This window comes from Acanthochromis polyacanthus, chromosome 4 (genome assembly GCF_021347895.1).
Source record: "Acanthochromis polyacanthus isolate Apoly-LR-REF ecotype Palm Island chromosome 4, KAUST_Apoly_ChrSc, whole genome shotgun sequence".
Taxonomy (NCBI): Eukaryota; Metazoa; Chordata; class Actinopteri; family Pomacentridae; genus Acanthochromis; species Acanthochromis polyacanthus.
Window position 1 is genome coordinate 23558565 of NC_067116.1, and position 15291 is coordinate 23573855.

Sequence of the window (15291 nt, forward strand, 5' to 3'; positions counted from 1 at the left end):
TTCCAGAATTGAGGGCCACATGATTTTCATAATGATTTTATTGACCATTATGAACCACCCTAGACAGATCTACTCTTCACTTGTAGTTTTGAAAGACCAAGATAGTGAAGGCAAATGCCAAACTGTAGGCTTCAGTGGAAGTCCACACACCAGCTGTTGCTACGTCCATCTTTTATGGACAGTCTATGGAACTTCCATTCTTTGTCTGACAATGAGAGAAACTGTTGCTAAATGAGAACAAAATATGTCACTATATGCAAAAGTTTATTTAAAAATGCAGCTTGGTGCAGTGAATGCTTTTACACTTTTTCAACGTCAATAGAATTTGTCTTCAGTACCGTTACTACTAATTACAACCAGCTTTAGATGAGATCAGATGTGATTTATTGTGAACATTTCTATCTGCATGCATTACTCTCCCACTGGCTCGTTGCATTGACATCTTTAAATGCGCCATATTTGTTAATTTCACTTGAGTTTAGTTTGTTTTTACTGTTTAGATTTTTCTTGTAAGAAAGGATTGTTTCAAAAATTTTGATACCTCTTCGGAGCATGTTGTCCAGCTTATAGTTGTAGCAAATGTGCCTTTGCAACTAAAGTTTCTAGCTGTCTAGTTTGAAAAAAAAAAAAAAAGTGAAGTAGACTAAATATAAACTGACTGTCATGACATGCTGTTCCCTTCAGGTTTACCTGCAGTCTTTCAAAGACTCGATGGCTACCGACATGCCCATGGACACAGTGTCAGCTCCTCACCCTGCCCCGGCTTCTCCTCCTTCTCTCAGCCCCAGTGCAGCCCAAGACCAGATTCCCACTAAGGAGCCAGCAATAGCTGAAACCCCCGACACAGCAGTGACCTCAGAACATGATATTCCTCCAGATCTCACCCCAGCTCAGGCCACAGACCCGAGCGTGGCCCCCGAACCTGCTCCTGGTTGTGGGCTGCCACCAGGCCCTCTGCTGGCACCACCACCAGTTCCCGCCAAGAACCCCAGCTGCAAGATCATGACTTTCCGGCCCACCATGGAGGAGTTCAAAGACTTTGCCAAATACATAGTCTACATGGAGAGTCAAGGGGCTCATCGTGCTGGCCTGGCAAAGGTGAGGACAACCCACAGACATTTGCTGTGCATATACCCATACACAATCGCATATTTAATGCGGCCTTTTTCTGACCTACGATGTGGTGATCAGAGCTCCAGCCTGTGACTGTTGTATTTGCATGTCTGTCAAGAGCAAATATTTTTGTTGGTTTCAGTGGTGTAACTGACATGTCTCTGGGTAGATAAAGTTACAAAGTTTCAAATTCAGTGAAATATTTCATATCTTCTTGTGCCTAAGTTAAGAGTGCTGCAGTAGCCGAGCGTTGCGTAGAACTCTGTGTGCCTTGCTGTTTGGTAGTGTCTGCCAATGCCTGTGAGGTATTTGGACAGCATCGGTAAATTGTAGTGTCTACCAAAAGTCTGTATGTAAGGTGTTATGGGGGCATCTGTCAGTTTTTGCTTCAGAAAGCTATCCGTGTTACACTCTGCTCCTCTAAACTGCATGAGTCTGCATGCACATTACACCGCCACCACTAGTAAATTGTGGTAACTGTGGCAGATTATGAGTTACAATGGAAATATGTACATTATGAATTGTCTCCAAATACAACCAATGTAAAAAGTTAGTTTTGATGGTTCGGTTTCATTAAATTCATGAAATTTTCAATCCCATGAGCAGCTACTGTCAGCTTCTGCCTACTTTTGAATACTCAGAGTTCTCGTCAAAATGATGATTAATGTTTAAAACTGTCCAGATATATTTGCAAGAATCTGTTAGAAGTGACAGAAGTGCTTGACTTAATATTTTTAAGATCTTAAACCAACATTTATTTTGCTCTCAAGGCTGCCACAAAATAATTATCAATCAAATAATTAGGGCTGGACCCGAATACCCGAAAATCCGAATATTCGTTCGCTACAGCGGTATCCGGATATTAATTTTGGTATCCGAATATTTGTTAGAATGTCACCGGGCGGAAAGAATATGTGGCGTTACTGTCTTCCCTCCGCCTTCGGCCCACATCGGCTCATCCCGTCCTGTGATCACATAAACATACACATATGTCTATGTGATCACCCCTTCCTCCCCCAGACGAAAATATTCAGAGCTCGTCTCTTCCCTTCGCCTTCGGCCCACATCGGCTCATCCCATCGTGTTTGACTCATCTCAGCTCTTTGTTACCACCACCCGAATGGCCAGGTTGCTGCTGACTCTGACGGCACGCTTCACTTCGTTGCATAAACACGGAAGACCTCCGCTGTTTGGGAATTATTCAGTTTTAACTGAAGACCCCCCTCGTGGGACATTACGGGGCGGAACGAATATTCGGATATTCGTCTTTAATGGGGCCTGAATATTCGGGCCAGCCCTACAAATAATTAGCAGTTTAACTATATACCTTGTTTTTTAGTGAAATTTCAATGTCCTACCTGATTAGAGAGTTGTGCATGCCAAATCTAAAGTACATTGCATAGTAGTTTACTGCAAGTCAATATTGACTGTCCCTGTCCTTCTCCAGGTGATTCCCCCGGAGGGCTGGAAGCCACGCAGGTCATATGACACTATCGAAGACATGGTGATTCCAGCTCCCATCATGCAGGTGGTGACCGGTCAGTCTGGTCTGTTCACTCAGTACAACATTCAGAAAAAATCTATGACTGTGAGCGAGTACCGCAAGCTGGCCAACAGCAAGAAGTAAGTTGATCGCCTGTGTATTTCAGGAGTTCTTTGTCTGAAGATCATATTTTTTTTTTAAGATTTCTTTTTTTAGAGTAGAGGACATTTGCAAAAAAGTGAACATAGGTGCATTTGTGTTAAAAAATAATCAATTTTCTAATCTACCTTTTAATTTTGGAAGCCATTGAAATATAAAATAAACCAGGTGGTGGCCATTGTTTTGTAGACTCCTAACACCTTGTTGCAGTGCTTTTGTGGTTTAGTGTCTTTTCTGCCCACTAGTGGTTGTAACATGCTTAAATGAAGTAAATGAAGATGGTGGTAAATGCATGCCTTTATTAACGATTTTGTCCCGTTATAGACATGAAAAATACCACAAATACTGAGAAAAAGTAATAATGTTTATGTGCTACATTTCAAAACACTGAAATTGTTGTTCCCTGTTTTCTGTCACTGTTGCTATGAAGTTAAAGTTTTTTGGTAAAAGCTTGTCTCTTATTATTTTAAACTGAGAATGTTGAACAAAAAAACTTGGGCTGTATTTATACTATGTGAGTCTGTTTACTGGCTATAGACCAAAAGCACGGCCTATATACTTGTGCTTTTTTTAACCAGTTGAATGCAACTGGTTAGGAACTAATTTCTGAACTGCTTATACTGCTAGATGCTTGCGGGTTCAGTTGGAGGGCCATCTCTCTGCTCACCACTTACAGTATGATTGTTCCTGTTCTGTTTTCAGGTACTGCACACCACGTCACAAAGACTTTGATGATCTAGAGAGAAAGTACTGGAAGAACCTTACATTCGTGTCACCTATTTATGGCGCTGATGTTAGTGGCTCCATCTATGATGAGGTGAGTGATGTGTGTTCCTGAAAAGTGTGTGTATAAGTACTCATTAATTCAGGATGATGCCAACCATGATCACTTATCTAGATATCTAGATTTAGGTTATTACTTAGTGATTTGGGGACAGGGGAGACTGAACTCCTCTATATTCTATAAATTGCATTATTCCAATCCTAATTAAAATCAAAATACAACCTGTGATTAATTTATCCACTGATTTTTTTTTATTTTTATTTTTTATAAATTGCACTCTCCTATGCCTCATGGCCACAGCCTAAGCTACTATAAATATTGGGCTTTTAGGACAATTAAAACAGGATTTTTATCTTCTATTTCTTTCTTTCTCAGTGAATGAAATATAGCGATCAGTTCAATAATCAGACACTTGGCTAGTACATAGATATTTGACTAGAGCACCCTCTGGTGATTATTGATAAAACCTTAGAAGACAGTTAAGTATGCTAATCACATCAGTACACCTTTTGCCTTCCAGGACATTCATGAGTGGAACATTGGCCATCTCAACACACTGCTCGATATGGTGGAGCAAGAGTGCGGCATTGTCATTGAAGGTGTCAACACTCCGTACCTGTACTTTGGCATGTGGAAGACCACCTTTGCCTGGCACACTGAGGACATGGACCTCTACAGCATCAACTACCTGCACTTTGGACAGTCCAAGTCCTGGTCAGTCACTGCTTCTTGATCTTGAAGTCTTCTAAACATCTTCAGAACTGTCACTTGTCATTTTAAGATTTTTAATTGCTTTCAGACCTGTGTTTGGTGCTAATTTGAAATGCGCAGCTGTTGTGGGGTTGAATGTGTGTAATTTAGATGCCACCAGTGACAGCCTGTCTGCCTTGACATACTCCATTGGTTACTCAGTGGAGGTTTCAGGGCATCCAAAGACACTTATATGACCATTAGGACCATTTTTCATTAGAACGACTGATTATGATTGACTGATAAAATAATTGCTTTGTTTTCCTTTCAAATTTACAGAAAACTCTTATGTAGAAGAACTTACAAAACGTAGCTTTCTGTCAGTGTTTTTATTTTTTAAGTATTTTAAAAAATGCTCTTCCTACTTAAGTGATTTCGCTCCACTTCGGCCATTACAGCAAGCCATTGCATGTTTCTTACCTTTTAGAATGCAGACAGGTTCATCGCAAAAACAGACAGAAGAGCTTGATGACTGCATTGTTTAGATAAAACTGTCAAACAGCACACCAGTGTAGTTGCTATTGTTATTAATTTATCCGACTTCAAGAACAGTGCTGCACTTTTAGACTTTGTTACACATTTTTCTGTGTTTTGCAATCACTAAACTCGATCAAGAGTTCCGACATCAGCTCTTAGAAACATTGTCTTGCACTATGCAAATGCTAACAGACAGACAACCTTGCCTGCCCAGTAGCATCTGAAGTCCTGCGGTGGTTAACAGCCCCATCTAGTGTCCATGTGATGCCTGACAGTTAACTTTGTCTGTGAGGTAGGGCAGCCATTATGAATCTGGTAAAGAAACAGAGGTTTTATTGAAGGCTAATGGAGTTATTGGCCTTACCAATCAGATGTTTTCTAGCGATTTAATGTGAAAATCAGAGACACTGGTATGAAGAAACAGACCTGTGCTTTCGTGTTGGTCACCTGTTAAACGATCTGTGGTTGAGTGTAGACGTCAGTGTTGTGAAACCTGCTCTTCCACAGGCTGGCAGATCCCCCACATCAGTGAAGTTTTTGTTTGGCTTCACCAAGTTAGTCATGATTATCACATTACATACTGACAGCTGGTGGCTTTCTTTGTCATTTAAAGTGACTGCAGTGGCACTCAGTGCAGACTAAAAGTGGGAAACTGCTGCCTGAAAGCAAAGCAGAGTTTTGTAAATTAGATTATTAGAACTAAAAAATGATTTCCACTTATATAACTTATTCATTTGTCACATTTACATACTCAGATTTTGTCTTGCATATGTAAGTAAAATGCTGGCTATCTCCAGCCTCCATTTTTTGGTTTACACTACCAGTCAAAAGTTTGGACACACCTTCTCATTCAGTGCTTTTTACTTATTGGTATTATTTTCTGCAATGTAGATTAATACTGAAGATGAACACTTTTTTTATTTGCAACATGAGTCCATATGCATTCTTTTATAGTTTTGATGTCTTCAGTATATGTAATCTACAATGTATACCATAATAAAAGAAAAACCATTGAATGAGGAGGTGTGTACAAACTTTTGACTGGTAGTGTGTATGGACAGATGGCTTATTTTTTTCAAACGTTGCTGCACTGTATTGGACCCTTCAAAATGTTAGTCTTGGTAGTTACGCTGCATATCAGCAACAAATGGTCTCCACACACGCTAGTTGTTGCTAAATCAGAAATGATCTGTCACACACCTGGTGGTCCCAGCTTTCTGAGGATTTTTCTTACTTTTTCTGCCCCTTGAATTTCTTTTGTTTGTATTTGTGTGGTTTTTTTTTTTTATATCCCATCTTCCCCTCCATGTTGCTTTCCATCCCTGGCACTGCAGGAGGGAAGACAAGCCAATCCAGCTTTCAGAAATACAGCATTGTTTCTGTGTGTGTTTGTGAGTTTCATCTCTGTTTGCTCTCTCACCTGTCTTCATTTTCTTCACAGCATGCTTCCCCTCTACCTTTCCCTTCTCCCCATTCACCTCCTGGAGGCATGTGCGGCGTTAGAACTCCCCCTCCCTGTAATGTCATCTCATTAAAATCATTTATCTCATTTTCACACCTCTCACTGAGAGTGGGTATATTTTATTACAGCTCCGTGTCAAAACCTGTGTGTGCCTGTGTTTGTGCGTAGATAAATATAAAGCTGCGATGTACAGTCTGGTGTTACTTGAGAGCAGCGAGTAAAAGGCACTGCGCTCTGTTTCCCTCCAGTGTTTAGCTGATGCAGTGTTACATTGCTGAGCAGATCTCGCGTGACTGTCCTGTGTCAAATCAGTGAACACATGGAAGCAGTGGACAAGTGTATATTTACATGGAAATTCCACCGAGTCTTGGAGAAAACCATTGCATTAAGTAGAAAAATGGCACCAAGCTACTTACTTACCTCCATCAGCTGCTAACATCATAACACACCCACAGTTATATTGTGTTCATGTCCAGCAGTGTTATAGTGCTGCAATGCTGAACTGGTAGAGCACTCTTGTCTGAAAAATCAAGGCTTTTGAAGGCCTTTTCTGTTAAGATTTCATGTTTTTCTTTTGTTGGATTTCTTTTTAAAATATTTCAAGAGGGATTTTGCACCTTTAATTTAAAAAAATAACTTATGCTGGGTAGTTCTATAGCGTGTATGTGATACAATTGCTGCTTTTTGTGATTTTTCTGTTGTGGTGGGTGGGAGGATGTTAACATCTTGTCTAACATTAACTGAGATAAAATGCCGTGGGTGTCTAATGTTTTGGTATGCAGCATAGGCCCCTAGTGTGTGTGTGTTGCTCTTAAAGTACACTTTAATAGTAAGAATCTTTTTGCCATTGTAGTGGAAAAAGAAAACAAATTTAGCTTTTCAATTATCACTGTCAAAATGTACACTAGGTAATTGCTATTGATACAAATGTGCATATTAGTCAGGGTTCTCACTGCGCACGCGCGATAGCCTTCATTAAATCTCGCGAGCGGCCGGCCCAGATGTCAGCCAATGAGCGTCACGCAGATGCTCCAAATGCTCGTGATTTAGGTCCCTATTCACCATACATGGCATCACAGAAACAACCGAAACATGCTAATTGTAGCCCCGAGATTGGAAGCGACGCTTAATTTTAGATGGGAACGGGTCAATCGACAGGAAAGTACGGCTGAGGTGGGGAGACATAAATTAACCTAGATAGGCACCCAGTCGATAAAAACAAACGTGATAACATGGCGTTATCTGTCAAAATAACAACGTAGCGGCCCTAATCACAGCGTAATCTTTTAAACTTGACAGCGTAACGACCCGTTACGCTGTCGTAACGGCCCGAAATGCGCTGGCGAGAACCCTGTTAGTTTATCTATTAATTTCACAAATTGTTTGACTCTGCAGAGTTTCCAATATTGACCTGAACAGTGTTGGAATGTGCCCTGCCACGGTCCTGTAACTGAACTGTAATTTAGAAATCAAGGTTATCTGAAGTTTGGGTCTTTCATCACTTTGGCCATTTCCTACCAGACCTACACCGCTCCAAGACTACCCACAAGGGCACCTTCCGAATTTTTACTGGCTTAGTAGTCACAAAATACATAAAGCAGTTAAAATATGTGCAGTAGAGGGTCTATTGTGCTGTATGACTAAATACTTAATTTAAATTAGAAAGTTAGGAATAGCATAAACCTCTTCCCACATACACAGAAACCCCCACTGCCACAAGTACAATCTCATTCAGTTTTAAAAGACCAACGCTGATATCAATCATTAGTAAAAGTGTAAACTGGAACCAATATGCATTTGCAGTAAAAATGAAAAACCCGGTGTCAACGTTTAGCATAACACAAACTCAGATATAAAGCTTTGTTGATAATTTTGGTTCCTTTGTGTGTTTACTTTTCTGCCAGATTTTTAATTTAAAGCAGTTGTTGATAAGCTATTACTCATGAGGCCCAACCAATCAGATGGTGCTGTGGGCGGGAACTTGCTCGAAGAGGTTGCATTTGTGTCCAAATTGTACATTTTCAAATTATTCAATTTTGTCAGGACTTGTTTGAAGCAATTCCAATAATCTAAAAAAAGTCACACTGCCAATAGGACTTTTTCGTGATGATATCTGACTATATAGTCTGCAGGATGCTTTCAAAATAATACCTTCCAACTTTCTTTGTTCTTAGCTTTTCTCAGCCCTTCTTTCCTTTTATGCTCATCCTGTCCTTTGTGAAGACTAATTAACTCCTAGATAGATGGATGTACATCATTCATTCCCTTTTTAAAAATGTGCTTTTCTTTTTTCCCCTCTCTTTACTTGCCTTTGTCTAATTCTCTTGCATGGTTTTGTGCTCCCCTTGTCACTCCCTGCCTTTCACTCTGAGTTCTCACCGAGCCCTTCCACCTTGACTTTTTTTTCTAAAATTGAATCATTTTCACTTTTGTACTTGTGTGTGGTGGGGTAATTACAGGCTGTTAAACAGAGCATGCTCCCTTAAAACACACACACACTCTCTTTGTCTTCCTGTCGTCTCATAGTGCAGCCGTTTGTGAAATTAACTCCATTCCCCCTGCAACTCTGCTCCCATCAATGTCTGCCCCCCCAATAACTTCTGCTACACACACACACACACACACACACACACACACACACACACACACACACACACACACACACACACACACACACACACACACACACACACACACACACACACACACATATACACGAAAGTGTAAAAAGATCTCAGCCTTAGCTGCCAGTCACTTTCTCCCTGTCTGTGTCCCTCCATCATTCTTTCTTTTCAATGTTGAAACCCTCTCAGTCACCCCTCTACCCCAGCGCGCAACAGTAGATGTGCTGTCAGATAAAAGATTAGCCTCCGAGCTTGTGATGGCAAGGTAGGAGAAGGCTGACGAAAGAGAATTGAAAGGGATATTTTGAAGTGTAGCCCAGCTGCCACTTCCCCAGAAGGGAGGAGTTTATTATGAATCCATCAGTGCTCAGCCTCCTCTGTAGTCCAATGGTTTTGAACCATTCACGTTTGACAGTTCCCAGAGGAGAGAAACAGAGGGCTGAAGATCTGTGTATTAGTTGGATTGTAACTGCAGTTTGGGTGCCGGGCGGGGTGTTCCGCACTTTGACTTTGTGTTTGTAGTACTAATTGGAAGTGCATTTATAGGTTGCACATTTGGTGTTTTCATGTTTTAAGAATATTCCAAAAATCCCGACAGAAGTCACAGCGGGTTTTCCACAACAAGGTCTGCTGTTGGGAGCTTTCCTCTGGCCAAAATCTAACCCTTTGCTGTATATGTGTGTGTATTTACACTCAAAATATATGGGAAAATTTTGGCACAAAAACAGTAGAAATGGTGATCTCAAAAGAAATGTCAACTCCTGAAGTTATTTATTGTCATTACTAACCATAATACTGGTCAATTTGATCACAGCAAAATTACCACATTATTAGACTAAACATTCCAATATCTCGCAGCTCACTACATTCATACTAAAAACAAAATATCACACATCAACTGGCAGACATGCACACTCAGCAATTAAATTGCACTTCAGGTATTTATAGGAACTATGTTTGCATATGATCATCCCAATAAATCATAGGCCTATGAAGTAGAACTTCCTGTGTTAGAAGAATGCACATATCTGTAATGTAAAACTCTCGAACACATGCGGTGCTGCTTCTCATGTTGTCGTGGCTCTTTAATCCCACCTGCAGGAATGCTGTCCCGCCACAGATAAATCATGCTCTCCTGAAGAAAGGTGTAAAAGTCCATGCCTCCGTTTGCTGTGTGTCATTTTATTTTCGCCTTTTTCCTCTTTCTGTTGCCGTCGTGACATACGTGTTGTTGCCACGGTAACCGAGGCCTTAGGAGGGAGGGAACAGGAGAACACACGCTGGTCGGCTGATTTGTTTAGCTTGACGCTGAGATGGAAGGGCTCGTTTGAGGGGTGTTCTCTTATGTGGGGTGCTCTGTAATTTGTTTGCATTTACTCAGAAAGCTGCAGTGCGATGCTTCCCAAGGACAAATACAGCTTTGAAGGAAAACTCAAACATTTTTAGGAAATGTGCTTTGTTTTTTGCATTTCATGGGAAGATCAATGTCAATTTCACCGTCACTTCAGAGACACAACCTTGACATTCTTAGCCAAGCACACACATCGTAGCACAGTTTACTTAGGACCTGCTTAATTTTGTGTCTGCCTGGCATTGCTGAGTCCTGACATAACCTCAGATGTAATGCCACAATAATGAGTGCAGCAGGATTTCTTTTCCAGAAATTATAAATTGTGTTTTGAGCTGCAATAATCATAAAACTGTGAAATGTTGCTACTGAAAGATTGTAAATATTGGCTCCTAATTGAAAATCAACCATGCAGGACAGTTTGTATGGTGAAATTAGTGGCCACTGATAGGTTAAAATACAGCGAGGCAGCGTGATGAATACGCAGACACTAAGTCTTATGGGATTCAAAGTGAAAAACTTGGTGAAATATTTGCAATTTCAGTTATTTCCAAAGGATAATGGCAACCAGTAGTAGTTAGGAGTTATTACTTTTTGTTGCCCTTTTTTGATCATAGCATCAATTAGCTAACACTGTATAGTGTGATTCCTTTTTTGCCATACACATCATCCAATATGTTTATATGCAGAATACATGTATAAAACGCATCGTCACACACGGAAAGTTATTTTAGTCCGGAAAAACTGTTAAAAAAGACAGATACTACTTTGTACATAAAGATCAGCGACACCTGTGAGATGATTACTTGAATTTCACTATATATGATTCTAGTCAGATGTCACTTCCTGGTTTCCTAGCAGCAGGAAGAATTTTGATGACAAGATTTAGTAGGATATTTGTGTAAATCCGTAGTAATACGACAGTGGAGTAAGGTCTAAGCTTTTGTCTCCAGGTGGCAGTGTGGTACCATGTATCTGGCACCTCTGACTGAAATGGACTTTGTCTTTTACTTTCTTTATTTCTTTATTATTTTTTTCCTCTCTCCTCCTCTGTCTGTCTTCTGCTCTTGCTCATTCTTCTCTCTCGTTAAGTGCTGTTGCCTCTCACATCTCTGGCTTTGTTCTCTCTCATTTTTTTCCTCTCTTTCTTAGTTTGTTTCAAACATCCATCTGGTTGCCGAGGCTTCAGTAAGAAAAGAGAGATGCAGGCTTCTTTTTTCCACCCCGTAGTTCAATGTCTGAGGTCTCTGGAGGGTTAAACAACCAAGAGGACATAATTGCTGTAATAAAGAGTATGTAATAACTTCACAAATAAACAGGTTAGAGGTCTGTTGACTCCCTCCTATTCTTTTTAACAAATAAAGCAGCTTCTAAATGTAGCGTCTGACATTTGATATAATGCTTCATACTCTCCAGCGCCTATTACCAGCGCAAACAGTTTGGTAATTGTAATACTTTGTTCCTCCACGACATAGAAGTGAGGCCACAGAGTTACTGTATTTGTACAGTAATAAGCCAGAAGTATAGGAAGAAAATAAAACATATACACAGCAGGGAGTTGGCTAATTAGCGCTGAAATGTCAGTAAAGGAACAAAACAAAAACAAAGCACTAATAGAAGAACAGCTCAAGCAACATGGTAGCAACCCTAAAGCCACTGCCCCTCGAACACTGATAGGAATAATGTTTTGTTTGGATGGTGTGTGCATGTGAGAGAGAGAAGTTGTTGGGAGAGATGGTGAAGAGTACGTCATGGACAATTTCATTTCTTAAACCGGTAAGTGCTGAGGGCTGAGAAATAACCCAGAACTCCCAAAACAGTAATTACTCCCAGTCCTGCCCTTCACCGGCCATTTCATCTTTTTCACCACCCTCCTTTGTTCCCCTTCTTTTCCCATTCAGATTAGAACTCGTTTTGAAAGTGGATTTATTTAGTACACCTCTTCGAGAGCTGTTGATGCAATTTTGACAGCATTTATTCTTAGTAAGTTCAAGGTTACATCCTCTTCTTAATATGTACTACCACACACACACACACACACACACACACACACACACACACACACACACACACACACACACACACACATTACTTTAATGATTTTGCAGTCATGCTTTTTTTTTTGCCCCAAACAGCCAATGTACCAGCTGTTTAGACATTTGGTGGAGGTAACACATTTGGCTGTGCTATGTTTGTGTTTAGACTTACATTGATATCAAGACTTCACAGGAACCTGTATGTCTTTTGTTTCTTCTCTCCAGTTTTGTTGTTATTTTTTTTTAAGGTTGCATTCTCCTATTGTGCTGTATTTGCCACATTTTGCAGTTGTGTCCAATCATGTCTGCACCATCTTTTTACACTGTTCTGTTATCCTACAAATTGGCTTTGCATTCAATTTGAACAAACCTGGGTTTAACTTAATTTAGTACTATTAGAGATCATGAAAACAAAAGTTGTTTCATGATATATCCAATACCAAGAGCTCTCAGTCGTGATGGCCTGCAATCTTATACTCCTACAATTTCTGCTTTCGCATGTATTTAACAGAATTCCATGACCAAAAAGATCCTTTTGAAACCTGTGCACAGAGGTTTTGGACACTAGGAGTTGCACTGCTTCCCAGCATCAGAGGCTTGATGGGTGTGTGCCTAGACAGTGTCACGGTGAACTGTCGAAAGGTCCTTTCCGGGAAACTTATACAGGCTTTTCCCTCCTACAAACAGTGCAAACACTGGCTGCACCTGATTAAACGAACACTTAACTGCTGGACTGTAAACTGCCTGATTGCAAACCAGACTAACACAGCAGTTTTCTTATTTTACAAAAACGGTTGGGGTAATAAATGAATAAATATACAACCATTAATCAGTCTTCATTTTACATCAACAACACATTTTCAAAGTTTTTTTTGGAGTTTCCAGAAGCGATAAGTGGCATTATGATGCCCTTTATTGGTATAAAGTAACCTAGATCTCAACTTCATGCAAATTTGGAGTAGGCAGCGAGACAGTCTGTCTCATGAAACATTTAATGGCGCTACCAGCATACATTGCACGGCTGAATGGGAAGTGAAATGACTGATTCTGTGGACATGCATTCCTGAAGCTGAAGGCTCACCTGAGTGAAACTTGCAGATACGTTGAAGGTGATGCACATTTAAAGAAACTAATTTGTTCACATTTCAGGGATGTTGGCGTCTGCTCATTCTGTAAAGCTCATATTCGTTTGAGAGGAATTTTGATTTTATGCCACAAGATATTTTGGAGAAAGAGGAAAATATAGAAACTTGAACTACAATTAGGTTAAAGTACGGTTCAGATATTTTTTTATGCTGCAGTTCCAAATGTATGTCCTTCCAAATTTCGTAGCATTAGATCAAATTAAAAACGTTTTTCTTCTCTGACAGGTATTCTGTCCCACCTGAGCATGGCAAGAGGCTGGAGAGACTGGCACAAGGTGAGAATCTGCTTTAAATTAGAATCAATTTGTTTTTATTTATTCAACACTTGAATGCACCTTTTCTTTGGCTTTCTCTTTCTTTATAATGTGTAATACCAGAAAGAGCAAATGCTGTAGACCAGTGGTCCCCAAACTACGGCCCGTGGCCCGGATATGGCCCGCCTCCACATTTGGCCCGGCCCCCTGAACAATACCAGAGACACATTATGATTTTTTTTTTTCAGTCTGACCACGTGATCGAGACTAATACACGCATAGAACGTGACATTTTACTGGAACCTATAAAAAGAGAGTAGATACTGAGAGCACCACAGTTATCTGTAGTTTACCTGAGCACTCGCGAGTACCCGACACGGCGCAAGACTGCTGTGAAGGTGGAGACATGCAGTGTGGAGTATTTGCAACGATTAAAAAAAAAAAATAATTAAAGGAGCAGCGCTGGAATTTTAGTAGCACCGGGCTGCCGCTGCAGAATGAATGTAACAGAAACCCTGGGATTAAAAGGAAGGAACACAAGAGCTTTGAGACACTGATCATATGAGTCATTTACGTCAGAGATTCTGCTCTGACAACTAAGCTGAACTTTTACCTGTTAAGTTTGTGCACGACACAACAGAAAATTAATGTTCCATGGACTTTTTTTCTGTGAAGAACCCAGAGAGTGTTATTCGGTTATTATTTATTTCATAAATAGTGTTATTTATGTCATTAATAGTGTTATTATTTATTTCCTGACTTTTTTTCTGTGAAAAAAATATTGATAACCCAGAAAGGGTTATTAATATTTGGTTATGTGTGGCTTTCTGGAAAACAGTGTTTACGTTTAGGCACCCCTGCGATCGTCACACTTTTTCTGTTCCAATCTGACCCCGGCCCCCCACCAGAGAAGGGAAAAGTTATGCGGCCCTCACAGGAAAAAGTTTGGGGACCCCTGATGTTGACTGTTGAGTGCACAAACTGTAAAATCATTCTCATGCTGGACACTGAACATCTTTACACAATGCACACTAGCTCACATCCAACGTACACTTACTGGTTCTCTTGTGTGGGAAAATAGAAAGCAATGCAGCAACCTCTCGACTACACCCTGCTTTGTTCCTTTGAAGCACAGCATGGACAACACCGTTTAAAACTATTTACTACTCACAATAAACAACCTTTCTTGAGTTTCTTTGTCAAACACAGTGGTCCTTACAGTGAACACTGTGCTGTACACCGTGGACCATACACTGGAAAAATCTTTGACAGAAAGGTTGATATCCCGCTTTCTCACCACATATAGAAACAGAGCTTTCTGTGTCACCTGCGCTGTGCTAAAATGGAGTTGGAGAAGGAAGAGCAGCTTGAAGCACTTGATGTGTGCAGTCGCTTGAGCTAAAAAGATCAGGAGGGCTGTAGACGCTGAATTTGAAGGAGAAACCGTTTGAAGTGAAGCCAGCAGCATCAGCTCTCTGTTCCCTGGAAGGACTTGGAGAAAACTTCGAAAGCCCATACCCTGAAGTCTTATCAAACTGGACTGTGCATTGATGAATGTTTGCGGTGCTGAGGAACAAGCGTTGGCTGTTGGTGCTTTCCACAACTCACACACTGAGAGCTTTCCAGATTTTGACCGAATCAAGCACAGTGGAACCA

At 40.5% G+C, this 15291-nt stretch overlaps 1 protein-coding gene across 1 annotated transcript in view; it reads left to right on the plus strand.

The window, feature by feature from the left end:
- Positions 1 to 687: 687 nt before the first annotated feature.
- kdm4b (lysine (K)-specific demethylase 4B) overlaps positions 688 to 15291 on the plus strand; it is a 46997-nt gene continuing 32393 nt past the window's right edge. The window contains exons 1-5 of the mRNA XM_051947266.1: positions 688 to 1098; positions 2561 to 2736; positions 3458 to 3572; positions 4060 to 4253; positions 13607 to 13656. Coding sequence (XP_051803226.1) covers positions 712 to 1098; positions 2561 to 2736; positions 3458 to 3572; positions 4060 to 4253; positions 13607 to 13656 — 922 coding nt within the window. The 5' untranslated portion in view covers positions 688 to 711. The remainder of the gene's footprint in view (positions 1099 to 2560; positions 2737 to 3457; positions 3573 to 4059; positions 4254 to 13606; positions 13657 to 15291) is intronic.